Below are 27,422 nucleotides of genomic sequence, written 5' to 3'. Positions count from 1 at the left end.
ACATATAGATATATACATATACCAGTTCCTTGTAATTTTTATTAGTGTTAGTCAGTTCACCTAATGATTTTTGAAAATGTGTGACAGGCACTTGAGAGAGATGGCTCAGCAATTAAGAGTGTGTACTGCAGAGGATCTAAGTTCAGTTCCCAGGACCTCACAACCTCCTATAACTCCTGCTCCAGGGGGATCCAATGCCTCTGACCTCAGCAGGCACCTCCACTCATGTGCAAATATCCACACACATAGACACACTTCAAACAAACAAAAACCCCAAAACAAAACAAAAAACCTGTGTAACAGCTTTGGTAACTGCAGAAATTACTGTCCTGGATTAGGGAGATAGCTAGTCAAACCACTCACTGCATAAACCAGAGGACTTGAGCTTGGATCTCCAACACTCAGTAAAAATAGTCACATACCTGTTACCCCACATCGAGGGGGACAGAGATAGTATTGTTAGAGCTTGCTGTCTAGTCAGCCTAGCCAGACAGCAAGTTCCATGTTTAATGAGGACTCTTGTCTCAAAAAAGTAGGTGGAAGCTGGGTGTGGTGGCACACCTTTAATCCTAGCACTTGGGAAGCAGAGGCAGGCGGATCTTTGTGAGTTCGAGACCAGCCTGGTCTACATAATGAGTTCCAGGACAGCTGGGGCTACAAGGAGACCCTGTCTCAAAAAGACAAAAAAGAAAAAAAGTAGGTGGAGAGCAACAGAAGTAGATGATGTCAACCTCTGGCTTCTTCATGCCGACACACAGACACACACACCAGTACACCCATGTGTATGCACACAATTTTTTAAATGACTTTCCAGGCCTCAAGATGGTTAAGAGTACTAGCTGCAAACACCTGACAACCTGAGTTCAATCCCTGGAACCCACATAATCCCAGAACTTCTATAGCAAGGTGGTAGCTAGAAACCAGAGAATCTCCTAGGTGCTTGTGGGCTAGGTAGGCTGAGGTATATATATAAAACTCAGCAACAGAAACAAGAGAAACCCTGCCTCAACAAGGTGGATAACAAGAACTGACTCCTGTGATTGGTTTTGTTCTGATTTTTTCTCTCTCTCTCTCTCTCTCTCTCTCACACACACACACACACACATAAATATAAAAAATAAAGTAAAATAACTTTCTTTTTAGCCATCTCATGGTTTCTCATTAAAGTTGAAATAGAGTTTCAAAATCACAAGTACCTAAAAATCTACTGAAGCCAAGTTATGTTCTTAGGGAATATTTTGGTCTGTTTTCTGCTTTAACAATACTCAAGATGGGTAATTTATAATGAACAGAAATTTCTTGGCTCAGGGTTTTAGAGGTTGGCAAAACTCAGATGGAGAGTCTGACAGCTGGCACTAAACTGTTTTGCTGTGTCATTCCCTGGCGGAAGAGCTAAACACGTGAGATCAAACTTGTAGCTTTAAGCCCTTTTATAATAGGCATTAATCCATGCAAGGGTGGAGCCCTCATGGCGGCAACACCTACCAACCAACGCTTTGCATTGGGAGTGAAGCTCCACATACTTTTGGAGGGATATGTTCAAACCGCAGCAGAGAGCATAATCTCAGAGGCCATCTCTGAACTGTGGAAGTACTTATCATTTGTGGCAGGCTTAGTGTGTTGGAGAACTCACCTTTGTACATTCACATTTAAGTAAGGATTGCGTTGATGTATAAATTTACCCTGGGACTTGTCCTTCACAATCAAAGCTGCCCTGGTTTATTAGAGGAAGGACAAAGGCTTTTTGCTGCTTGGCTTTCTAACTATCAGTGTGTTATCATTTTAATGGCTTATGTAATAATATCAGTTACTATAATTTTTCCATCTGTTTCATGCCAGTGCAGCAGAGAACAGGCTGGGTCATCTAATTGGAATGCTATTTTTTAATCACAATTTTCATAATTCCTGTGAGTAAACATGGAAATCTTTCCAGAGAACTGTCAGTTTTTATACATGCGATGAATGTGCCAGTGATTTCTTCAGATTTTCTGTTTCCTATACTAATACCCACCCTCCCCAGATGGCCTGGAACTTAACTAGGTTGGCCTTTATCTCACAGAGATCTGCTTGCCTCTGCCTCCCCATGTGTTGGGATTAAAGATGTGTGCCACCACACCTGGCTTTTATACTAACATCTTACTGTTTCGCTTTTAGTACAGCCATGGTTGAGATTAAGAAGATCTGCTGCATCGGTGCGGGCTATGTTGGGGGGCCCACATGCAGTGTCATTGCTCAAATGTGCCCTGAAATCAGGGTAACAGTTGTCGATGTCAATGAAGCAAGAATCAATGCATGGAATTCTCCAACCCTTCCTATTTATGAGGTAAATATAGTAAACAAGCGTTTTCTTACCTTGTTAAATATTTTTTAAAATTTACTATTTTATATTTTATGTGTACGAATATATTGCCTGCATATGCGTAAGTGCACCTTTGTTATGCAGTGCCTGAGGAAGTCAGAAGAAAGTGTCAGATCCCCTGAAACTGGAGTTACTGATAGTTGTTAGCTGCCATGTGGGTGCTGGAAACCAAACCCAGGTTCTCTGCAAGAGCAGCCAGTGCTTTTAACTGCTGAGCCATCTCTCCAGCCCCTTTTTCCTCTTCTTTTTAAAGAAATCTTTTGAGATAGTGTCACTAAATTGTCTCGGCTAGCCTTGAACTTGTGATTCTTGTGCTTTGGCCTTCCAAGTAGCTAGGAATACAGGTTTGTATTCCCACTAGGCCCTGGGATTGCAATGAAAATACATGACTGCAACTAATAAGAAATTCAATGAATAAATTTGTGGCCTGGCAAGGTGGTGCATACCTTTGATCCCAGTTCTCAGCAGGGAAAGGCAAGAGGCCTGAAGTAAGTTCCAGGCCAGCCTACTCTACATAGTTAGTTCCAGGTCAAGCAGGACTACATAGAGAGACACAGACTCAAAAAAAAAAAAAAAAATTCTGGGGCCGGAAAGCACCAGTTAAGAGCACTGGCTGCACTTGTAGAGGACCCAGGTTTAGCTCCCAGCACCCACATCGAGTGGCTCACAACTGTCTGTCACACCAGTTTCAGGGAATCCAGTGCCCTGTTTTGGCTTCTCTGGGCACCTGTACACACATTGCACATACCACCCCCACAGTGTATAAATATGTAAAATAAATAAATGTAAAAAATAAAATAAAAGCCAGGTGTGGTGGCGCACGCCTATAGTCCCAGCACTTGGGAAGTAGAGGCAGGTGGATCTCTCTGAGTTCAAGGCCAGCCTGGTCTACATAGTGAGTTCCAGGACAGCTGGGGCTACAGGGAGACCCTGCTTCAAAAAGACAAAAAAAAAAAAATTTAATTAAATATATTTTATTTACTTTTATTTTATGTGTATTGCGTGTATTGCCTACATGTAGGTAAGTGCACCCATGTTGTGCAATGCCCGCGGAGGACAGAAGAGGCTATTGGAATCCCTGGAACTGCCATGTGGGTGCTGAGATTTGAACCCAGGTCTTCTACAAGAACAGCCAGTGTTCTTAACCTCTGAGTCATCTCTCTCTAGCCCATAAAAAAGTTTTTAATGGCCTCAGAACCATGACATAAAACGACTTGCAACTAGGTTGATTCTAGATCTATGGACCCTGAAGTAGCTTTCATTCTGCTGTGTAGTGTTTTCCTGTACTTTTAGTGTGGATATTATTTGAAGCTTTTCATCAAGGAAGAGTATATTTTAGTGCTTTAGATCTATTTTATTTTTGCTATGTGATTTGGAAACTTTCAGACATGTAATAAAAGCAGAGTGAGGGGCCAGTGCGATAGCTTAGTAGGTAAAGGCACTTGCCATGTAAGCCTGGTGCTCTCAGTTCAATCCTCATGTAAAGATGGAAGGTGAGAAACCATTCCACAAAGCTGTCTTCTGACCTCCACACATGAGCCCATGCATGTGTACGTGCATGCGCATGTGCGCGCGTGCACTACACACACACAAATAATAATAAAGATAATTTTAAATAAAAAATTATTTAGGGGGCTAGAGAGATGGCTCAGTGGTTAAGAACATTACCTGCTCTTGCAGAGGACCTGGGTTCAGTAACTCCAATTCTAGAGGGTCTGACACCCTCTTCTGGCCTTGGTGGGCATTGCATGTGTGTGGCACACTTAACATACATGCATACAAAACATTCATATATGTAAAATAAAAATAAGTTAAAGCCGGGAGTGGTGGTGCACACCTTTAATCCCAGCACTCTGGAGGCAGAGGCAGGCGGATCTCTGTGAGATCCAGCCTGGTCTACATAGTGAGTTCCAGGACAGCTGGGGCTACAGGGAGATCTTGTCTCAAAAAGACAAAGTTTATTTTAAAAAATGATTTAGGTGATGGTAGCAAGACTCCATAGTCTCTAAAATTAAAAATAAATGAATGCAGAGATAATAGTAAATGCATCCCCATGTACCATCACTATTTGAACAGTTGTGAACCATCTTGATTATTTGTAGTTTCATTCATTGTCATTGCATTAGGCATCTCCAAAGAATGATTCTTTCAGGTTGGTAGGGAAAGCACTTGTCACCAAGCCTGATGACCTGAGTTCAATTCCCTGGACCCACATAGTGGAAAGGGAGGACTGATTCCTGCAGGTTGTCTCTGATCTCCACATACATCCTGCGGCACACATGCATTACACTTAGACCCACCCAAAATAAATATAATTTTTACTTTTTAATAAAATTTTAAAGGTTATAAGAAGACATGTACCCTTCAGTTGTCCTTTTTTTTTTTTAACTTATTTTTATTTTTTTGGTCTTTTTGAGACAGAGTCTCCCTGTAGCCCCAGCTGTCCTGGGACTCACTATATAGACCAGGCTGGCCTTGAACTCACAGAGATCCACCAGCCTCTGCCTCCCAGGTGCTGGGATTAAAGGTGTGAGCCACTACGCCCAGTTAATTTTATTTTTATTTTCTTGCCTGCATGTAGGTAAGTGCACCCGTGGTCATGCAATGCCTGTGGAGGTCAGAAGAGGCTGTTGGATCCCCTAGGACTGGAATTACAGACAGTTGTTAGCTGCCATGTGGATGCTGGGATTCGAACCCCAGTCTTCTGAAAGAACAACCAGTGTTCTTAACCACTGAGCCATCTCTTCAGCCTCCCCTTCAGTTGTCTTAACATAAATATATCTCCAGTTAAATCATATGGAAAAAAGTAGCAAAGATTTTCAGTGTTTTCTTACAGGAGGACTTAAGAAAATACATACTGATGTATTTCTGTATAAAGTGAATAATGACTTTCACAACCACCTTTGGCCTGAATCTCTGGGAATAATAATCTTCATAATGACAGTGCAAAATCATGTTTACTTGAAATCACAGGGCCTTGAATTATGTGATAATTGAGTTGATTCTTAAGAGTTAATGGTTAACATCACCAAGGAAAATGGTAAATAATGACAGAGCATTTTAGAGCTGCTCCTCCATGGTGCAAGTCCAACTTTGCTTCATTTACTGATGACATGTGTAGTTACAATATTTCATGTATGGTCTTTGGTTTTCCTTGTTTCCTTTTCTCCTTTGGTTGACACAGTCTCTCCAGTGAGTCACTATGTAGCTCAGCCTTGCTTCAAACTTACAGTTCCCTTGTCTCAGTCTTCCAAGTGTTGGGATCAGAGGTATGCCACCATCCCCTACTCCCCCTCCCAATACTCAGCGATTTAAAAAGATGTTATTCGGAAATCTAGACTTTTAAATTGTAACATACCTATCCCCTTAACAAATGTAATTTTTACTGTTTATCTCATATGACTGATAATACTGTATGTGTACATACACCCCCCCCCTTGTTTTTTTTTCCTTTCTAGCCAGGACTAAAAGAAGTGGTAGAGTCCTGTCGAGGAAGAAATCTATTTTTTTCTACCAATATTGATGATGCCATCAGAGAAGCTGATCTTGTATTTATTTCTGTAAGTAGTTTTCTTTGCTATGTGAATTTTAATATTCTTGTCTATGTGAAACTTTCATTGCTTAATTTGCTATCAAGCCACAACATTGCTTAGTAAAGAACAGTCCTGTTGCATTTTGATGTTCATTTTGTCCGGCAGCTTATAAAACCTTATAATCACCTGGTTACATACATTGTTTCAAGTCATTGTTTTTTGTTTTATTTTTGTCTTTTTGAGACAGGGGCTCCCTGTAGCCCAGCTGGCCTGGAACTCAATATGTAGACCAGGCTGGCCTTGAACTCTGAACAGAGATTTGCCTGCCTCTGCCTCCTGAGTGCTGGGATTAAAGGCATGCACCACCACGCCCGGCTTTGTTTCAAATCATTGATCAAGTAAATTCAGAGGAAGACATGATCTGAGATCAGACCTAGGTGCTGTGTAAGCAGAGGGGGTGATAACATCTGTATGTCATCTTTTCTTATTTCCACTGGTTAAAAGAAGTGAGGCAAAGAAAATGATTTTGTTTGGAATTTGGCTTCAGCTGGTTATGTTATCAGTTATACTACAGATAAGTTCATTTCATAATGAAGTAAAAAAGAAAACTGATACTTGGGATTAAACACTAATTATGCAATATTTGAGCCACAGCAATTTATTTCTTGTTGTCCTGGTGACCATCTACTCAAATATTCTGTAAGCTGTCAGTAGGTGGTAGCCATGCTATGGTGTTTTATGACTCAGGACCTCTATGCTCTTAGGATTAAAGGAGAAATCAGTGGTGTGAGCTTTGACAGTGTCACATGAAATAAAGGAAGAAGCATCACAGACTCCAGAGAAACAGATGTTGCTGCTGAATTAGGTTTATTGTAATGACTAAATTGTTAAGAGGCTGTTTTCTGATTGTTGAGACTATTTTCTGACTGCTGTAAGAATATATGCACTCCAAAAGACCATGGTGATAAAGCCAGGGGTACAGCTGTGTTATGGATTCAGCCTTATTAACTACTTCAGAGAAGCTGATGTGGTTTGACTCACAGATCCTTCCTTTATTTTTTTTATTTTTTGGTCTTTTTGAGACAGGGTCTCCCTGTAGCCCCAGCTGGCCTGGAACTCACTACGTAGACCAGGTTGGCCTTGAACTCACAGAGATCTGCCTGCCTCTGCCTCCTGAGAACTGGGACTAAAGGTGTGCACCACCAAGCTGGGCCCTTTTTTTAAAGCTTTTTAAATTTTATTTTTATTTTGTGTGTCTGAGTGTTATGCCTGCATGAATGTATGTGTACCCATATTGTGTAGTGCTGGAAGAAACCAGAAGAGGGTGTTGGAGTCCCTGGAACTGTAGTTATGGTTATTAGTTGCCATGCCACTGGGTTTCGAACCTGGGTCTTCTGTAAGAGCAGCCAGTGCTCTTTACCGCTGAGCCATCTCTCCAGTCCCCTTCCTTTATTTAAGAGCATACAAAGTTAGCATAGCATTTCAAAACTCTTACTCTGCATTCTAGTTCCCTTATTTTCTGGGTCCTTTTGTTGCTTCCTTGTTTCCTTGTTACATACCGTATATTACAGAAAATAGCAAATCCATGCAGAAAATACAATGGTCCCCATTTGCCCAGTTCCTGCCATTAATAATTATCATGTTTTGTTTGCTACTTCTCTCCCCTTAATTAAAAAAAAATACTACATTTGTTTTTTTGTATGTGTGCACACCTATGCCATGGTACGTGTGTGTAGAGGTCAGAGAAGTTGTAAAAACTTCTCTCTCTCTCCACCATGTTGGTCTTGGGGATTGAACTCAGGTTGGCAGGTTTGGTGGCAAGCACTTTTACTTGATGAGCCACCTTGCTGGCCTACCCTTTTTTGAGTAAACCCTTCTGGAATCATTTTGTGGCAATCACTTTGAATTATCATTTGAAGCACATCTTCCATAAGGTTCTAAGTTCATCAAGAGAAGGATATCGGTGGTCTACCAGATAGATGGCTCAGTAGGTAAAAACACAGAGCTCCTTTACTGGGAGCGGCCGTCTAACTTCCCATCTGCGGCCAGTTTTACCTTCTTCCTTCAGGTAGCTTTGCCCTTCTCTGCTCCCTCACACCCTGCTTTCCACTGCTAAGAGGTATCCCAAGTTTTTCGATGCCTGTAAAAAACCTTTTTCCTCTGACTTTTTCATACCTCAACTCTATCTTCAAGTTTTGATTGCTTGATTCCCTTTATTTCATCTTCCATAAGGTTATAAGTTCATCAAGAGAAGGATATCGGTGGCCTACCAGATAGATGGCTCAGTAGGTAAAAACACCACAGAAATCTGATACCCTGAATTTCATCCCCAGATGAAATCCCATAGCATGGCTACCACCTACTGATAGCTTACAGAATATTTGAGTCATTTTCTTCTGTGGTGGAAGAAAAGAACCAACTTCTAAGAGGTTTCTGACCTCTACAGGTTCACTGTGGCATGCACATGCCCAGACTCAGACACACATATCACACACAATAATATTAAATACATTTTTTTTTTTTTTTGGTTTTTTTGAAACAGAGTCTCCCTGTAGCCTCAGCTGAGCTGACCTGGAACTCACTATGTAGACCAGGTTGGCCTTGAACTCACAGAGATCTGTTTGCCCCTGCCTCTGTCTCCCAAGTGCTGGGACTACAGGCATGTGCCACCACAACTAGCTGCAAGCATTTTTTTAAAAGGCTGTTGATAACTTGCTATAACAATAAGGGGAAGGGAAGGAGTTCAAAGTTCATTTTTGTTGTGGTAGGTTTTTTTTTTGAGACATAGCCCCAACTGTCCTGGAACTCACTATATAGACCAGGTTGGCCTTGAACTCACAGAGATCTGCCTGCCTCTGCCTCCTGAGTGCTGGGATCAAAGAAGTATGCCACTCAACCCAGCTCAAAGTTCATTTTTATTTATTTTAAAAATTTATTTATTGATTTATTTTTGGTCTTTTTGAGACAGGGTCTTCCTGTAGCCCCAGCTGGCCTGGAACTCGCTATGTAGACCAGGCTGGCCTCTGCGTCCCAAGTGTCAAAGTTCATTTTTAAAGTCCATAGTAATATGGTATAAGACCTTGGTAACTGGGCACTCCTATAGGATGAGAACCTGTTCTTTCATTCATTTCTCCAGGGCTTGGTTTGGTACTGTCTGCCTTGGAATCTGGTACTCTTAGTAACTCTTTCACAAAAATACGGAATGAGTTTTCCAAACGCTTCAAGTTGTTTCTTCTAGTGATTCTTCTAGTGTATAAAATACATTGTTTGTGGCCGGGCGTGGTGGCGTACACCTTTAATCCCAGCACTCTGTGAGTTCAAGGCCAGCCTGGTCTACAGAGTGAGTTCCAGACAGCTGGAGCTACAGGGAGACCCTGTCTCAAAAAGACCAAAACAAACAAACAAACAAAAAATACATTGTTTTCATAGGGGTTAAAATCATGACTACCTTCGGTTGTTAACTTCCCACTTGGGGGTCTGGGGACTACCTTGAAACCACTGAGTAGCTTTCACGGATGTCCATTTTTTATCCCAAATACTTTCATTAGGTGAACACACCAACAAAAACCTATGGAATGGGGAAAGGCCGAGCAGCAGATCTGAAGTACATTGAAGCTTGTGCTAGGCGCATTGTGCAAAACTCTAATGGGTACAAAATTGTGACTGAGAAAAGCACAGTCCCTGTGCGGGCAGCAGAAAGTATCCGTCGCATATTTGATGCCAACACAAAACCCAACTTGAATTTACAGGTATAAAAAAAATGAAACATTAGAATCTGATTCTTCCTGTGTAAAGATTTATGCCTTAAAAGTTGCTTATAATTAATTCTAGCTAAAACTTTCTTTTGTGTTGCAATTCTAGGTGCTGTCCAACCCTGAGTTCTTGGCAGAGGGAACAGCCATCAAGGACCTGAAGAACCCAGATAGAGTACTGATCGGAGGAGATGAAACCCCAGAGGGCCAGAAAGCTGTGCGGGCACTCTGTGCTGTGTATGAGCACTGGGTTCCCAAAGAAAAGATCCTCACCACCAACACTTGGTCTTCAGAGCTTTCCAAACTGGTTAGTGCACAGTTTCTAACTCTTCATTAAATGTTTTTAGCCAGGTGTGGTGGCACATGCCTTTAATCCCAGTACTCTGTGAGTTCAAGGCCAGCCTAGTCTACATAGGGAGTTCCAGGCCAGCTGGAGCTACAGGGAGACCCTGTCTCTGAAAGACCATTTAAAAAAAAAAAATCTGTTGTTGTTTTTAGGCAGGGTCTCTCTATGTTGCCCACGCTGACCTTGAATCAGAATCGTCCTGCTTCAACCTCCTGAGTGTGGGGATTATAGCAGCATCATGTCCAGTAAAATATCTATTTTGTAATTCAACATATATTTTCTTATCAACTCTCTCATTGTCTCCTCAAAATGAGCTCAATATCTTTTATACCTGCTCAGTAATTTGTATCACCTCAACAAAGTCTAATACCAATGTATGAAATTGCTTTTTTAAGTCATCATCCTCACTCCCCTCTTTTTTATTTAAAGGCAGCAAATGCTTTCCTTGCCCAGAGAATCAGTAGCATTAACTCCATCAGTGCTTTGTGTGAAGCAACAGGTGCTGATGTGGAAGAGGTAGCAACAGCCATTGGAATGGACCAGAGGATTGGAAATAAGTTTCTAAAAGCCAGTGTTGGTAAATAAAATTTTTCTCTACATAAAGGTTTCCTGCTTTATGGGAGTTCTTTTGGGTTTTTTTGCTGTTGTTATTTGGGTTTTTCATTTGTTGTTTGTTTTTGTTTTTGATGTTTGATTGTTTTGCTTTTGGTCTTTTGAGACAGGGTCTCCCTGGAGGCCTGGCTGCCCTCCATCTTACAGAGATTCACCTGCCTCTGCCTCTGCCTCTGAGTGCTGGGATAAAAGGCCATGTCACCATGTCCAGCTGTTTGTTTTTTAATTTAACAGCCTAAGATTCTAGAGCCAGCAAGATGGGTCAGGGGATAAGGTTATGCCAAGCCTATGGTCTGGAGTTCAATCCCCTGAACCCACATAGTGGAAGAAGAAAACTAACTCCCACAAATTGTCCTCTGACTTCCACACATGTTCTGACATCCACATAGTACCTTCCTATTTATTAGTTTGTAAAGATTAAATGACTGGCATGGTTGTACATGTCTGTAAATCTTGCACTTAGGAAGTAGAGGCAGGACAATCAGGAGCTTGAGGCCAGTGTCTGCTATATAAGTTATCAGTCAGCTTTTGAGCTTGCTGTGTAGTCTAGCCAGGCCGTGATTCTTCTGTGCTCCTGCCACAGTCCTCCAGGTAGCTGAGATTATTAACAGGCCTGTACCACCAGGACTGGCCATAGCATATTCACCTATCACCCATTCTATAAATTCACCTTTACATCAACTTACATCTCCAAATGGTCAGTTCTTATTTGTGGTGGGTGTACTTATGAAGTCACTATAAACACTTTGTAGAGCACAGCTTAGTGAGCTCCTCTCTCAAAATAAACATTAAAAGTGTTGGAGTTATGGCTTACTGTTAAGAGTGCTTGCCTAGGATACTTAAGACTTGAAGTTCAGTCCCAGGACCTCCCTACACACACACACACACACACACACACACAAGTATTTCTGAGGCTGTATTTTTTTTGGTCTTTTTGTTTGTTTTTGAGATAGGGTCTCCCTGTAGCCATAGCTGGCCCAGAATTCACTATATAGACCAGGCTGGCCTTACTCACAGAGATCCGCTTGCCTCTGCCTTTTGTTCTGGGATTAAAGGCGTGCGCCACCATGTCCAGTGGTATTTCACTTTTTAGTACTGGTTTCCCTGGCCTTTTTGATGTTTTCTCTAACTATAATTTTTTAAAAATATTTTATTATTTTTATTTTATGTGTATGAGTATATTGCTTGCATGTAGGTAGGTGCACCTGTGTTGTGCAATGCCTGTGGAGATCAGAAGAGGGGGTTGGATCCTCTGGAACTAGAATTATGGATGATTGTTAGCTACCATGTGGGTGCTGGGAACTGAACTTGGGTCCTCTGCAAGAACAGTCAGTGCTCTAAACCGCTGAACCATCTGTCGATATCCCCAACTATAATTTCATTTTAAAAAATAGTTACTATTTAGCTGGGCATGGTGGTGCACGCCTGTAATCCCAGCACTTGGGAGGCAGAGGCAGGCGGATCTCTGCGTTCAAGGCCAGCCTGGTCTACATAGTGAGTTAGTGAGTTCCAGGACAGCTGGGGCTACAGGGAGACCCTGTCTCAAAAAGACAAAAAAAAAAAAAAAGTTACTATTTACAGAAGGCATATTATGTGCCAGGTTCTATATCTGTTTCTCTCTCTCCAAGGTCTCAAGTAGCTCCAACTTTAAACTTGCTAAGTAGCCAGGCTGACCTCAAACTCCTGATCTTCCTTCCTCTACTTTCCAAGTGCAGTGATCACAGATGTACACAACCACACTGAGCTTCATTTAATCTTTGTGACCCAATAGAAGTAGTTCAAAGGTGAGCACACTTTGACCCAAATCCACCCCACAGCTTGTAAATGTTAGGGGAACAGTCATACCACACCCACAGCCTATTGTCTTTGTGACAGAGATTTTATGACCTTCAAAACTGAAATATACACCATAAAAATTACTAACTATGGTAAAGATGTAGGGCACACCAGATGAGTGCTTTGATTCCCAGCACCCACATGGCAGCTACGAACCGTCCTTAACTCCAGTTACAGGGGAGTCTGACCTCTGTGGCATTGCATGACACGGGTGCATTCACACACATGCAGGCAATACACTCATACACATAAAAATAATAAAATAAGCCATGCGTGGTGGCGCACGCCTTTAATCCCAGCACTCGGGAGGCAGAGGCAGGCGGATCTCTGTGAGTTCAAGGCCAGCCTGGTCTACATAGTGAGTTCCAGGAGAGCTGGGGCTACAGGGAGACTCTGTCTCAAAAAGACCAAAAAAAAATATTAGGGAAAAAAAGGCAGGGCAGAGAAAGGTCAGAGGTACAGTAATGAAACCTGTGTCATAGAATTATTGGGAAATTACTTGAAGAGTTGAGCAGCCACCTGTAAATGTCATAGTGTATAAATCCACTAACTTTTTTCCCTTTTCTTTTTGATACAGGGCTTCATGTAGTCCAGGCTGGCCTCAAACTCACTGTATAACTGAGGCTCACCTTGAATTTCTTATCTTCCTGCCTCTGCCTCCCAAGAGCAAAGATTATAGGCATGTTGCCTACATGACCACCAAAAATTAATTTTATACTATCTGAAATTTAATTAAATTTTAATTTATTTATCACATATGTGTCTGTGGGCACACATACTCATGTGTCACAGCGTGCCTATGGAGGTCAAAGGACAGCTTTCGGGAGTCAGTTCTCTCCTACCATGTGAGTCCCAGGGATGGAACTCTGGACATCATGCTTGGCAGTAAGCGCCTTTATCCACTGAACCATCTCTGTGGCCCCTGAATTTTATTACTTAAAATCTTAGTATAAGCCAGGTGTGGTGCCATTAATCCCAGCACTTGGGAGGCACAGGCAGATGGATCCCTATGAGTTCGAGGCCAGCCTGGTCTACATAGTGAGTTCCAGGCCAGCCAGGGCTACATAGTGAGACCCAGTCTCAAAAAAAAAAAGATTCTTAGTATGAGCACATTGGTTTTGAATCTTATCTGGAAATATTTTCTGAGTTTTTGTTTTGTTTTCTCTCTCTTAGGTTTTGGTGGAAGCTGCTTCCAAAAAGATGTTCTGAATTTGGTTTATCTCTGTGAGGCTCTAAATCTCCCTGAAGTAGCTCGTTATTGGCAGCAGGTATTAATCTACACTCACTAGCTTCGGATTAAATTCTAATTAAACAGGGCACCCTTGGTGAAATGGTTTGTTGTTGTTTTTTTTATTATTTTATTTATTATTTTATGTCTTTGAGTGTAGTACCTGCCATGTAGGTAAGTGCACCCGTGTCATGCAGTGCCTGCGGAGGACAGAAAAGGCTGTTAGATCCCTTGGAACTAGAGTTATGGACAGTTGTTAGCTGCCATGTGGGTACTGGGAATCGAACCTGGGTCTTCTGCAAGAACAGTCAGTGTTCTTAACTGCTGAACCATCTCTCCAGCCCTGGTGAAATGTTTTTGATAGAATTTGTTGTGGGAACTCAACCAGTTTACTGGTTGAAGACCTCGTCAGGTTTATTTAATGCTTATCTGTTTTTATGTTTTATTTATTTATTCATTTATTTATTTATTTATTTATTATTTATTTATTTGGTCTTTTTGAGACAGGGTCTCCCTGTAGCCCCAGCTGTCCTGGAACTCACTATGTAGACCAGGCTGGCCTTAACTCACAGAGATCCACCTGCCTCTGCCTCCCAAGTGCTGGGACTACAGGCATGTGCTACCACGCCCGGCTATTTTTTATTTTTATAAATATGGAATGCTTCATAAATTTGCCTGTCATCCTTGTGCACAGGGCCATGTTAATCTACTCTGCATTGTTTCAATTTTATTTATTTTTTTTATGTCTAGGGCTTTTATTTCTTCCAGTACATTAAACCATGAATTCATAGGGAATGGGCTCCAGCAGCTCAGGCTCCTTTCTGTTAGTTCTCACAGTGTGCTTCTCTGGGTGGGGCGGGCTGGTGCTTTAGTTGAACCCAGGATCCTTTCTCTTTGGCTTCCTTTTTTTCTGGTCATTTTCCTTCACGCGTTTCAGGAAGCTGTCTCGGCTCTTAGAGTGCTTAATATGCTCAATACACACATTAATTCTCTTGGAAAGAATCTTGCCCTTAACTTGCTTGTTTACAACAGTGCCAACAGCATGCTGAGTGACGTTGTAGACTCTCCCAGTTTTGCCATGGTAGCATTTATGGGGCATTCCTTTTTGAACAGTACCCATTCCCTTAATGTCTAAAATATCACCCTTCTTGTAGATTCGCATGTATGTGGCCAAAGGAACAACTCCATGTTTTCTAAAAGGCCTAGAGAACATGTAGTGGGTGCCTCTCCTCTTTGCCTTTGTGTTTGTCATTTTGGCGAATCACTGGAAGATGGCTGCTCCAGCAGAAAGCTCGTTTCAATTTTACTGAAGCGAGCACGGTATCTGTTTTTATTTAGTCTTTTAACTATGATGGACCTTTCTGATACATCATTTTTTAACTATGATGGACATTTCTGATACTCTAATTTTATAACTAAATTTACTCCCAGAATAAATCAAGAGCTAATATTGTCCTTTATAATCAGGTATGCATTTGAGACAGGGTCTTATGTTGCCCAGTCTGGTCTTGCTGTGTAGCTGAGGATGACCTTGAGCTGCTGATCCCCTTCCTCCTGAGTGCTAGGATGATAGGCCTCTGTCACCATGTAAGACAGGGTTTCATTGTAGTCCAGGCTGGTCTGGAACTTTCTGCGAAGTGCAAGCTGGCTTGAACTTGTTTTCTTCCTGCCTGAGGCTCCCAAGTGCTAGGATTATCTCTGCCACCAAACCAGGCATAATTTTTTATCATGAAAAGCATCAAACTACAGGAAGATGGTGCATTGTAACTTTCAAGTGGCTTGCCTTTGTGGAGGCTTTTTTTCCCCTTTCAGTTTCACAGAGCTAAAATGAGAACTATTCCCAGCATATCAAATGCTTGCTGAGTCCATATACTTTTTGAGGCACTTTGCATGTAGGAACTCGTGTAGTGCTCATCACTTAACTATCCCCCAATTGGTACTCACAGAAACTAGGTAATTTGACCAGGGCAGTGGATGCACTTTTCCCAAATGTTTTCCCTGAATTTCTAATCTTTCAGATTTCAGCAACAGATATGGGGGAGAGTCTACAGAAATGCTTAATACTTTCTGTGTCATTTCACTCAACTTAGCAAGTGGCTTTAGTTTACTATTCATTGTGTGCAAAACATAGATGAAATCCTGATTTTTCCCATACTTTGGGTTTATTTCCTAAGCTCCCAAGGTATAAGACAGTCCCTAGAAGCTTAACACCTTTAAAAAAGCCCTTCTTTTTTGGCCAGGCGTGGTGGTACACACCTTTAATCCCAGCACTCGGGAGGCAGAGGCAGGTGGATCTCTGTGAGTTCAAGGCCAGCCTGGTCTATATAGTGAGTTCCAGGACAGCTAGGGCTACAGAGTGACCCTGTCTCAAAAAGATTAAAAAAAAAAAGCACACCTTGTGACCAGCTTACATGTAAGAGTAGAGTGCTCAGATACTCCTCTGATATTTGGTTGAAGACTTCATCCAGTATTTATGGTATTTCAGTTTGTGCAGAAGCGGCTCTACCTCTGTCTGGTCTGTTCCTTACCGTTTTCTCCTCGCAGTGATTTTGATGAATGCTGCACTAACCTGCGCTCTGAGACTTGATTGTGGACCGCCCATTCCCACAAGAGTTACAGAAGTCAGCTGAGGCGAATACTATTATTTTTATGTGCCTTATTTAGGCTGGCCTTGTGGCTGGATCTCAGATACCCTCAGAGGTCAAACCAAGCAGTGTCCCTGTCTTTGCATCTACCCCAGCCTAATGCACAACAGATCAAGCCAAATGAAAATTAATGTTTTTAGGAAGACTCTAAGGAAGGGAATTGGTGGACTTTAGATTTAAAAATTTGTATTTTTATTCTTTATGTATATGAGTGTTTTGCCTGCCTGTATGTATGTGCACCCATGCATATAATGCTCGTGGAAGTCAGAAGAGGGTGTTGGGTCCTCTAGAACTGGAGTTACAGATAGTTGTTAACTGCCACTTGGATGCTGGGAACTGAATCAGGGTTCTCTGCAAAAGCAGCTAGTGCTATCTCTCCAGTCCCCTAAATTTTCATTTTTAAATCTTTGGACAGCAGAGTGTTTTATAATCTTTGTCTTCTGTTAATATGTAAGCTTTATATTTCATAGCATTCACTGAAACTATGTGTATACCATAGGCTACCCTGTCTTAAACTAATGCTGCATAATTATACATGTAATTTCAGGTCATAGACATGAATGACTACCAAAGGAGGAGGTTTGCTTCCCGGATCATAGACAGTCTGTTTAATACAGTGACTGATAAGAAGATAGCTATCTTGGGGTTTGCATTCAAAAAGGACACTGGTGATACCAGGTAACAGTTTTCTAAAACATTTAGAACATAAAATTTTTTTTGTGTTTTTTTGAAACAGGGTTTCCCTATAGCCGCAACTGGCCTGGAACTCACTATGTAGACTAGGCTGGCCTTGAACTCAAAGAGATCCATCTGCTTCTGCCTCCCAAGTGCTGGAACTACAGGTGTGTGCCACCACACCCAGCTACAACATAAAATATTTAAAAAAAAATATTTACTAGCTGAGTGCACACCTTTAATCTCAGCACTCAGGAGGCAGAGGCAGGTGGATCTCTGTGAGTTCAAGGCCAGCCTGGTCTACACAGTGAGTTCCAGGCCAGCTGGGGCTACAGGAAGACCCCGTATCAAAAATACAAAAAAAAAAAAATTTTTTTTTTACTGTGTGTGTGTGTGTGTGTGTGTGTGTGTGTGTGTGTGTGTTCATAGGTGCACTATGGTACACATGTGAAGGACAGAGGACAACTTTGAGGAGTTGAGTCTCTTCTTCACAGTGGGATCTGCTTTTACCTACTAAGCCATCTCTCTGGCCCTCTTTAAAATATTTCAGGGCCAGCAGTGGGGTAAAGGCACTTGCCACATGACCTGAGTTCAATCCCTGGGACTCACCTAGTAGAAGAAGAAAACCAACTCATGCAAATTATCCTGTCCTCTACATGGGCACTGTGGCACACTTGTACACACACATACACATGCACACACACACACACACATAAATGTAAAAAACAAACAAAATGAAAAATAATATTTCAAAAACTTTGAATGTATGGCAACGCTTTATCCTGATCTTTTGAGTGGTGGATGTATGTGTTGAAGGACATGTGTATGTGTATATATGTATATGCATATATGTATGTGTTTTCTGTAGTATTCACAGGTTTTCTGTAGTATTCTATTCTCTGTGTATTATAGAGAGTCAATGGCACCTGCATCCTCTCCACTCAGTTTACAAAATAGGATGTTACCTGTATCTTACATTTTCTGGTTTTAGAGTGAGCCATTTAAAGCAGTGTTGATTTGTTTCTCTTTTAGAGAATCCTCCAGTATCTATATTAGCAAATATTTGATGGATGAAGGTGCACACCTCCATATATATGATCCAAAAGTACCCAGGGAACAAATAGTCGTGGATCTTTCTCATCCGAGTGTTTCAGAGGATGACCAAGGTAGGGCTTTGTGTTTCATGAACCATTTTGTATACAACCCAAGAAACTGTTGTTCTCTAGAAACCTTTGGTTGACTGGGGTTTTGTTTTGTTGTTTTTTTGGGGGGAAGGGGGGCTTGGTTTTTGTTGTTGTTGCTTTGAGACAGGGTCTCACTGTGTAGCCCTGGTGGGCCTGGAACTGGCTATGTAGACCAGGCTGGCTTCAAACTCACAGATCCTGCCTGTGCCTCCTGAGTGCCAGGATTAAAGGTATTCACCACCATGTGACATCAGCTGTGTTTTAATCCAATAATTTTTGCTGAGGGTGGTAGCTCAGTAGTACTACATAAAGCCCTGAAGAGTCACAGGAAATACATCTGAAGAAAGTTTGGGGGAGCCTATCATCCCCCCTGGCTCCCCATCATTCCCATTCACCCAACTAGATTGTTCTACTTCTGTCAGGCATTTCATCCTATAGTTCTAGTGTTAAAATACATAACTTCAAATAACTTGTTTCTCATTTCTGTTTTGGTTATTGTTTCTGTTTTTATAGTGTCCAGACTGGTGACCATTTCCAAGGATCCATATGAAGCATGTGATGGTGCCCATGCTGTTGTCATCTGCACTGAATGGGACATGTTTAAGGTGTGTATTAAGAAAATTTCCAGAGGTATTCTCATATCAGCCAGGGTTGAATGTGAATTCACATGTGTGTTCTTTATTTAAAATACTTTATTATTTTTATTTTATGTATATGAATGTATTGCCTGCATGTGTGTAAGTGCACTCGTGTCATGCAATGCCCACGAAGTCAGAAGAGGGCGTTGGATGCCCTGGAAGTGGAATTACCAATGGTTGTGAACCAAACCCAGGTCCTCTTCAAGAGCAGCCAGTGCTCTTAACTACTGAGCCATCTCTCCAGCCCCCTCACATGTGTGTTCTAATTGTTTGTTATGTCTTCACAGGAACTAGATTATGAACAAATTCATAAAAAAATGCTGAAGCCAGCCTTTATCTTTGATGGACGACGTGTCCTGGATGGGCTCCACAGTGAACTGCAGACCATTGGCTTCCAGGTAATATCAGGAGTCTGGACTGGTTTTTTTGTTAAGTTTGGGCTGACCATTTTCTTTTTTATCTTATTTATTTGTGTGTGGGGGGGAGGGGCGATCAGAGAGGATGAGTTTGTAGAGTCAGTTCTCTCTACTTTTATGTGGGTTCCAAGGATCGGACTCAGGTCTCTAGGTTTGTGTGCTAGGTGTCTTTACCCTACGAGTCATCTTGCTGGCCCATACCTTTTTTTTATACATCTTTTCACATGATTTTTATTTTGGAGGAGGGTCTTGTTGTATAGCCCAAGCTGGTGACAGACTTGATCCTCCTACAAAATGTGGGATTACAGGCATTTGCCACTGTGTTCTGCATTCATGTAGTTACTGTGGCCCTTTTTATTAAGCCCATTGTGTGGGTTTTAGAATTTTCATGTTTTCTCATTTAGTAGTAGTGTGACTCTGGGGCAAGAGGTCAGTTCTCTGGGAAATCTCTGCGTTTTGTGGCTGCTCCACTCCCTCTCTGTAATGCACAGCTCATTTAGTGTTGACCTTTACTTAGTTCAGAGGCATCAGGTGCCTGACATATAGAGACAGAATTGTGCCCTGTCTTACCTCATATCATGAAAGTCAAGTAAGAAAATGCACTATAGTTATATGGTATGTGCTTTGTCATTCCCAGCTGAGCCTCTTAACCCAGTGAAGATCTGGGTGAGGGGTGGGGTTGATGGTGGTGATGAGAAAGTGCTCCACCATGGCATCAGCATTCCCGTGTGGGAATAGCTGTTGTCCACCTCACCAGGTGCCCAGGTCTATCAACTGGTATTCATCCTATACCTTTCACACACTCAGCACTGTGCCAGTGCTATGAGAGATCTGAGGGGAGAAGATGGGGGCCTTGCGCAGACAGGCCCTCTTCTCAGCCAGGTTTGTCAGTTTGGAAAACTGACAGAACCTCTGTCCAGAATCGTGCATTTATTTGTTCCATCTCTTTCAATTCTACTAGGATTCCTACCAAAGAGTTATTTGCTCCCTCCTCAGAGCAGTGTTTATGTAGAGTAGGAGGCTAGGGTGGGGCTACAGAAGGATGCCAGAAGACGGCTATCAGCATGGTGTGCAAGTGAAGTAGAAAAGGGCCGTGTTGGTAGCTGCTACGTGCAGCTCCCCAGTGCCAGTGGACTTGGAGAGGTACCAGGAAAGCCTTATCTGCACTTCAAAAATACTGGCTCTGGTTTCCTTAACCTCTCACTCATTTGTTAAAGGTCCTTCTTAGAATTCAGTGCCCATTTTTCTCATTTGGGAGAAACTGAATTGCAGATTGCAGCTAGAGTCAGCTGGTATCTGTAACTTGTCATCTATAACTCTCATCAAGGACTTTGGAGATAACTCCATCCTGCCCCTTCCTAGTGAGCAGCATGAGTGCTTTTCCCAGTTCTGCCTTGAACTCAGGAGGGGTTTTGTTGTTTGATTTTTTTTTTTTTTTTTTTTTTGGTTTTTTTGAGATAGGGTCTCCCTATAGCCCCAGCTGTCCTGGAACTCACTATGTAGACCAGGCTGGCCTTGAACTCACAAAGACCCCCCTGCCTCTGCCTCCCAAGTGCTGGGATTAAAGGTGTGCCACCACACCCGGCTGATTTTTGATTTTTTTTTTTTAATGTGTCTGAGTATCTGACTGAATATAAGTGTACCTATGTCATATAGTACCTGTGGAGGCCAGAAGAGGGGACCCCCCTGGAACTGGAATTACAGAAGGTTAGCCACTGTGTGGGTGCTGGGAATGGTACCCAGGTCTTCTGCAAGAGCAGCCAGTGCTCTTAATTGCTGAGCCATCTCTCCAACCCCAGGAGTAATACATTTATTTACTTATTTATTTTTGATAGGGTCTCACTATGTAGACCAGGCTGACCTCAAACTCATGGAGATCCATCTGCTTTTGCCTCCCTAGTGCTAGGATTAAAGGTGTGTGCCACTATGCCTGGGCAAGAACTGTTTAGGTTTTGCTTTGTTTTGGTCTTTTTGAGAGTTTCCCTGTAGCCCCAGCTGGCCTGGAACTCACTTTGTAGATCAGGCTGGCCTTGAACTCACAGAGGGCTGCCTTCTATCTCCTGCACCACCATGCATGTCACTGTTTTTTTTTTTTCTTTTTTTTTTCTACATATGAGTTATTTGCCTGCATGTGTGGGGTTTTTTTTTTTTTTTTGCATCTTTTTGAGATAGGGTCTCCCCAGCTGGCCTGGAACTTGCTATGCAAACCAGGCTAGCCTCTGCTCTTGAAGAGATCCACCTGCCTCTGCTGGGATTAAAGGCATATGCCACCACACCCAGCCCTATTGCCTGCATGTAAGTAAGTACCACTGTGTGCAATGCAATGTCCCTGGAGGCCAAAAGAGGTTGGCAGATTTCCTGAAACTGCAGTTACAGATGATTGTTAGCCACCGTGTGGGTGTTGGGAACTGAATGCATGTCCTATGGAAGAGCAGACAAGTGCTCTTAACCACTGAGCCATCTTTTCAACCTCAGGAGTATTATTTTTAAAACATGATTTCTGCTGGGTATGGTGGTGCACATCTTTGGTCTCAGTACTCAGAAAGCAGAGCCAGGTGGATCTCTGTGAGATCAAGGCCAGCCAGGCTTACATAGTGAGTTCCAGGCCAACCAAAGAAACACAGTAAGACCTTGTCAAAAAAAATCAAAATAAATTAAAATATTTCTAAGACCCAGACACCCCTGATTCCTGTTTTATTTTTCATCTAGGGAAAATATAGACAGATACATATTTAAAACAGTTTTGACCTCCTAGAAAATTTAACTCTCCCTAGTAAAGATTTTTTTATTTTATTTTATATGTATGCATGTATTGCCTGCATGTAGGTAAGTGCAGCCATGTTGTGCAATGCCCATGGAGGACAGAGAGGTTGTTGGATCCCCTGGAACTGGAGTTATGGACAGTTGTTAGCTGCCATGTGCGTGCGGGGATTCGAACTCAGGTCTTCTGCAAGAACAGACAGTGTTCTTAACTGCTGAGCCATCTCTTCAGCCCCAAGATTTTTTTAAAATAAAGTATTTTATTATCTTTTTAATTTTATGTGTATGAGTGTATTGCATGCATGTGTGTAAGTGTACCCATGTTGTACAATGCCCATGGAGGGCAGAAGAGGGGATCAAATTCCCTGGAACTGGAGTTACAGATGGTTGTTAACCACCTTGTGTATGCTAGGAACTAAACCCGGGTCCTCTGCAAGAGCAGTCAGTGCTCTTAACCACTAAACCATCTCTCCAGCCCCTAGTAAAGATTTTTTTTTTTTTTAAATTAGACTGTGTGTCTTGGCACATTTCTATAATCCCTGTGGGAGGCATCTGGCAGAAGCATCAGGAGTTTAGGGGCATCAACTACATAGGTAGTTCCAGGCCAGGATGAGCTATATTAGACCTTGTCTCAACAATAAAACAAGGAATAGAATCACTAAGGAGAAAATATGTCACTAAATAATAGATTAATATAAAAAGTTCTTTGAAAAGTAAATCAGAATTAAAGAATTTCAGTTAAATGGAGTAGTGTGTTTATCTATAATAGAGGGGAGATAAGCCCCTGACCCTTAAGGAAGTGGTGTGTTTCTTTCTCTTTTAAAGATAAGATTGGTAATTCCAAGTGTGGTGGTACCTGTCATCCCAGCACTTGGGAGGCCAAAGTCACAGGCTCTGTGAGTTTGAGACCAGGTCTACATAGCAAGACCCAGTCTCTGTAAGCCAAAACAAAACCATAAAATTGGGGTGGAGCTTGATTCTAGAACAGAAAATAAAGGAGCCAAAGATTTCTTGGAAATTCGGGTAACTTGAGAAATGTTTTACTGCTGTAAAAAAATCATCTTGTTGCCCCCTTATCCCTAGAGCTCTTATATATGTGTGCTGTGATTATTAATGGTTCTCTTAATTTTTTTTTTCTCTTCAGATTGAAACAATTGGCAAAAAGGTATCTTCCAAGAGAATTCCATATACTCTTGATGAAATCCCAAAGTTTAGTCTTCAGGATCCACCTAACAAGAAACCGAAAGTCTAAACATGGCCATTTTTATTTGTGGTTATTTTGGTACTTGGGGAGAGCCAGTATCTTGTCTCATTAAGTAGTAAATGAACTAAGTGTTTTTAAGGAAACAAAAATATTTTTTAATCATCAAATTTATACTAGCTCTATGGGTGTTAGCATATCTAGTGATTATGTGTCTAGAATATTTTTTACATATTTTTATATTATTGTCAGCTCACTTGTTGGATAGATGGAAAATCAAGATGTTGGTTTAAATGGTGTTGATTTTTGGGAAAAAAAAATGAAACTTCACTTTTTAACATTACAAATTGTCCACAGATAGCACTTTAATATCATGTTGTAAAGGTGTAAAGGGAGGGAGGCACTTTGTTTCCCTGGACATTGGTTTACTTATATCATTAAATGTGTATTTTAAAGCCATGAAATCACTGTGATGGTATGTCTGGTCTGGTTAAATTCTTTGTTCCTTTTGTTTTAATGATGTATGTCATTAATTCTTTTTAACATGAGAAAAAAATTCTGTAGAACGGTCTGTTTTGTTCTTTATCTTGTAGCTTTCTTCGCTATTACTTTTGTAATCTGAGTAAAAAAATGTTATCTTTATTTTGCATTTTTATTTCTAGTTCCAATTCTATTTTTTCCCTTTATGCAAGAAAACCAATAAAATCTTAATGTAAATGGAAAGATTTTACAAGTTGCGTACAGCATACTTTACATTTATTTATTTGGGTGTGCATGTGCATACCACAGCATGTGTGTTGTCCATTAGTTCTCAGAGGACAACTAACGGGAATAAGTTCTGTTTCCATCATGTGGGTTCTGGGGATCAAATCAGGTCACGAAGCTTGGTGGCAAGCATGTTTACCTGCCGAGCCATCTCGCCAACCCAACATACCTTTTTGTTTTGTGGGGTTTTTTTGTTTGTTGTTTTTGAGTAAGGGTCTCCTATAGCCCAAGCTGCTGGGCTTGGAACTCAGAGATACAACCACCTGCTTCTGTCTCCCTAGTACTGGGATTCAAGGTGTGCAGCACACCCAACCCAGCATACCCTTTTTAAAAAAATCATTTTTAGGGGCTGGAGAGATGGCTCAGTGGTTAAGAGCACGGACTGTTCCTGCAGGGGACCCAGGTTCAATTCCCAGCACCCACATGGCAGCTACAAACCATCCTTAACTCCAGTTCCAGGGGAATCTGAAGCCCTCTTCTGACCTCTGCGACATTGCACAACGTGGGTGCACTCACATACATGCAGGCAATACACTGGTACACATAAAATAATTTTTTAAAAACTTATTTTGTATGTGTGTGTGTGTGTGTGTGTGTGTGTATACGCTGTACAGAGGTCAAAGGATAACTTTCAGGAGTCACTTCAGTCCTTCTACCATGTGGGTCCTGGGTATAAGACATGGGTGGTCAGGCTTGGTCAGGTGCCTTTTCTCACTGAGAAATTCTTGTGTGCCTTTCTGTCTGCATTTTTGTCTCTGGCTGACTTATATATGCAGTGATTGGGGTTGATCATGATGTCCATTTTATGCTGTGTGCTCTCTTGAGAATGTACACTTTCTTAAACAGATACCAGGCTCACCCTGTAGGAATTTTGTGATTGGGCAAAAATAGAAAGTCAAACGAAGATGAAGACAGACATCTGTAGGGATAAATGCATAAATTCAACATCTGCATCAACAGCTGTGGGTGTAGTTTTTGTCATGCTTCAAATTACAAGTTACTGTGATCTGAAAAAAATGACTTCCATTTTTAGAGTAAAAGGTATTACATCATTTTCAAGTGATACAAGAATGGGAGGGAATTCAGCAACTAAAGTAGGCACTGGCAAACCACCACACAGGAGCCAAATCTGGCCAGCCACATGGGAGCTAAGAGACTACACTTTAAAAAAAATTTAGGGCCAGGCATGGTGGCGCATGCCTTTAATTCCAGCACCTGGGAGGCAGAGGCAGGTGGATCTGGCCTGATCTACATAGTGAATTCCAGGACAGCTGGGGCTACAGGGAGACCCTGTCTCAAAAAGACCAAAAAAAAAAAAAAAAAATTTAGGGCTTGAGAGATGGCTCAGTGGTTAAGAACACTGTTCTTGCAGAAGACCCAGGTTTGAATCTCAGCACCCACCTGGCAGGCAACAACTGTCTGTAACTCCAGTCCCAGGGGATCCCACAGCCTCTTCTGTCCTCCGAGGGCATTGCGTGACTTGGGTGCACTTACTTACATGCAGGCAATACACATAAAATAAAAATACTAAATTCTTTTTTTTTAAGTTTAAGCTGGGTGTGGTGGTTCACACCTTTAATCCCAGCTCTCGGAAGACAGAGGCAGGAGGATCTCTAAATTCAAGGCCAGCCTGGTCTCCATAGCAAGTTCTAGGCTAGCCAGGCCTACATAGTGAGACTGTTGTTTAAACAAAACAAAAGGAACAAACAAACTGCCCCTTAATCTTTTCTCATAGGAAAGCATCACTGCTGCCTTCCCACTCTGATGCCAGGGCTGTCATGTACACTGGCACATGATCTCTGCATGCTTATATCTTGTATGCTTTTAAGCAATGTTAGAGCTTTAATAATGCACAACCTATATACAGTAAGAGAATAAATCACTACAATTTACCATTTTCCTAGCAGGATGCCTATTTTGAAATCTCAAAGATTCAAACACAGAAAAAGAGAGACTAGTACAATGACATCCTACACACCCACCACCCGATTCTAACAGTTCTTAACACTACGTTTTAGTACTTTCTACTGCGAACAGGCTTCAGAAAGTTGCAAGTATTATTTATCCTTTTCAAAAATCACTGATTTAATAAGAAAAAACTTTTATCACCTTCCTTTTATTTAAAATGTGAATATTAACATCCCCCAGGTTAAATAAGTCTACAACTTAATAAACAGGGACATACTAAACACCACATAGCTTAACAGAATCAACACCACCTTCTTAGCATGTTAAGAGTTAAAACGGCAAAGATGCTTAACTTGTAAACTTTATACGTTATTGACTGTTAAATTATATACGTGCTAGCTGTTTCTAATACCATCACCATCTGGAGACCAGGTATAAGTAATCTTGAACTCTATATCAGGTACAAGTTGCATAGCCCTATGATAAAACTTGGCTAAAAGAAGAAATAAAGCTAAATTAGCTATAACCACACATTTTTGTCATTTATTCTGATTACCCTTAACTGTAGTTTAATTTGGTAGACTTCTTTATGAATAGCCAAATTCTTCCTCTACATGCCACAGTAGCAGCTTACTGAACAAACTCATTTCCAAACCACACTGCTCCAAAGGTGCTTTCCTTCGAGCTTAGAGACTGAGATACATTTAATTCTTATCTTTTTGCTTTCCCATGTGTTTCCATGTCTCATTAGGATTTGACATGGTTGTTTCTTTGGGGAGCTCTAAAAATACAATTATTACAGCTCCAACAGAAGTACTTTTAAACAAATTTTTCTTTCTAGGTTCAGAGGTGAAGAAAACAAAATGCTGAATATAATAAAATGGTTTTTAAATCCATCCTTCAAATCTAATTTCCTTCAACTCAGTGTGCCCTCTTGTTTAGCTATATAACCTTGAACACTTGCTACGTTTACTTAAATTTTTATGTTTACTTTTGAGTGCCCGTGTTTCCTCCTATATGTACACTGTATGTGTACCCAAAGAGGCCAGAAGAGGGCAGCAGAACCCCTGGAGCTGGAAGGACAGGCAGCTGTGAGCACCAGTGAGCCATCTCTACAGCCCCATAAACCTTGTCACTTTCATTGTTGTTGTTTCTGGGTTTTTTTTAAGGTAAGGTCTTGCTTTCCCTGGTTAGCCTGGTACTACTCACTATATAGCTGAGTCTGGCCTCAAACTTGTGGCAAGCCTCTAAGTGCTGGGATTCTAAGTATTTCACCACCATGTCCTGCCCATATCCTGCTTTTCATAACTCTTCTGGACAAGTGGTTTATAGCTATAATATTCAATCATCTCTCCCCACTGGAATGTGGGAGTGCAGAAGCTGACTAGTTCTTTTGCTGCCTGATGAAGTCCATTCAATGTGCTACATTCTGCCACACTCTAGCATTCTGGGGCAAGTACTATGCATTGCATAGAGGTGGGAATCTCACAAAGCAATGAAGATTGCATACGGGACTTGACCAGATAAGACTATTGAAATCAATATAAAAATATCACTAGAAGAA

The 27,422-nt window shown here is 41.5% G+C and overlaps 1 protein-coding gene and 2 pseudogenes across 2 annotated transcripts in view; 1 reads left to right on the top strand and 2 right to left on the bottom strand.

Moving 5' to 3' along the window:
* Positions 1-23,538, top strand: part of Ugdh (UDP-glucose 6-dehydrogenase) — a 31,759-nt gene extending 8,221 nt beyond the window's left edge. Inside the window, exons 2-12 of the mRNA XM_008833244.3 lie at positions 2,155-2,323; positions 5,818-5,919; positions 9,441-9,641; positions 9,754-9,951; positions 10,420-10,567; positions 13,612-13,706; positions 16,859-16,989; positions 18,019-18,152; positions 18,684-18,775; positions 19,096-19,206; positions 23,129-23,538. Of these exons, the coding sequence (XP_008831466.1) occupies positions 2,162-2,323; positions 5,818-5,919; positions 9,441-9,641; positions 9,754-9,951; positions 10,420-10,567; positions 13,612-13,706; positions 16,859-16,989; positions 18,019-18,152; positions 18,684-18,775; positions 19,096-19,206; positions 23,129-23,236 (1,482 nt within the window). The 5' untranslated portion in view covers positions 2,155-2,161 and the 3' untranslated portion in view covers positions 23,237-23,538. The remainder of the gene's footprint in view (positions 1-2,154; positions 2,324-5,817; positions 5,920-9,440; positions 9,642-9,753; positions 9,952-10,419; positions 10,568-13,611; positions 13,707-16,858; positions 16,990-18,018; positions 18,153-18,683; positions 18,776-19,095; positions 19,207-23,128) is intronic.
* LOC115070404 lies at positions 14,314-14,402 on the bottom strand (annotated as a pseudogene).
* Positions 14,424-15,121, bottom strand: LOC103734343 (annotated as a pseudogene). The gene has a single exon (XR_001872445.2). The product of XR_001872445.2 is annotated as a 60S ribosomal protein L21 pseudogene (transcript).
* Positions 23,539-27,422: the final 3,884 nt, after the last annotated feature.

The sequence above is a fragment of the Nannospalax galili genome, unplaced genomic scaffold (genome assembly GCF_000622305.1).
Source record: "Nannospalax galili isolate Female #2095 unplaced genomic scaffold, S.galili_v1.0 scaffold236, whole genome shotgun sequence".
Taxonomy (NCBI): domain Eukaryota; kingdom Metazoa; phylum Chordata; class Mammalia; order Rodentia; family Spalacidae; genus Nannospalax; species Nannospalax galili.
Note: the sequence above shows the minus strand (reverse complement) of the source record. Positions and strands in the feature narration are given on the sequence as shown.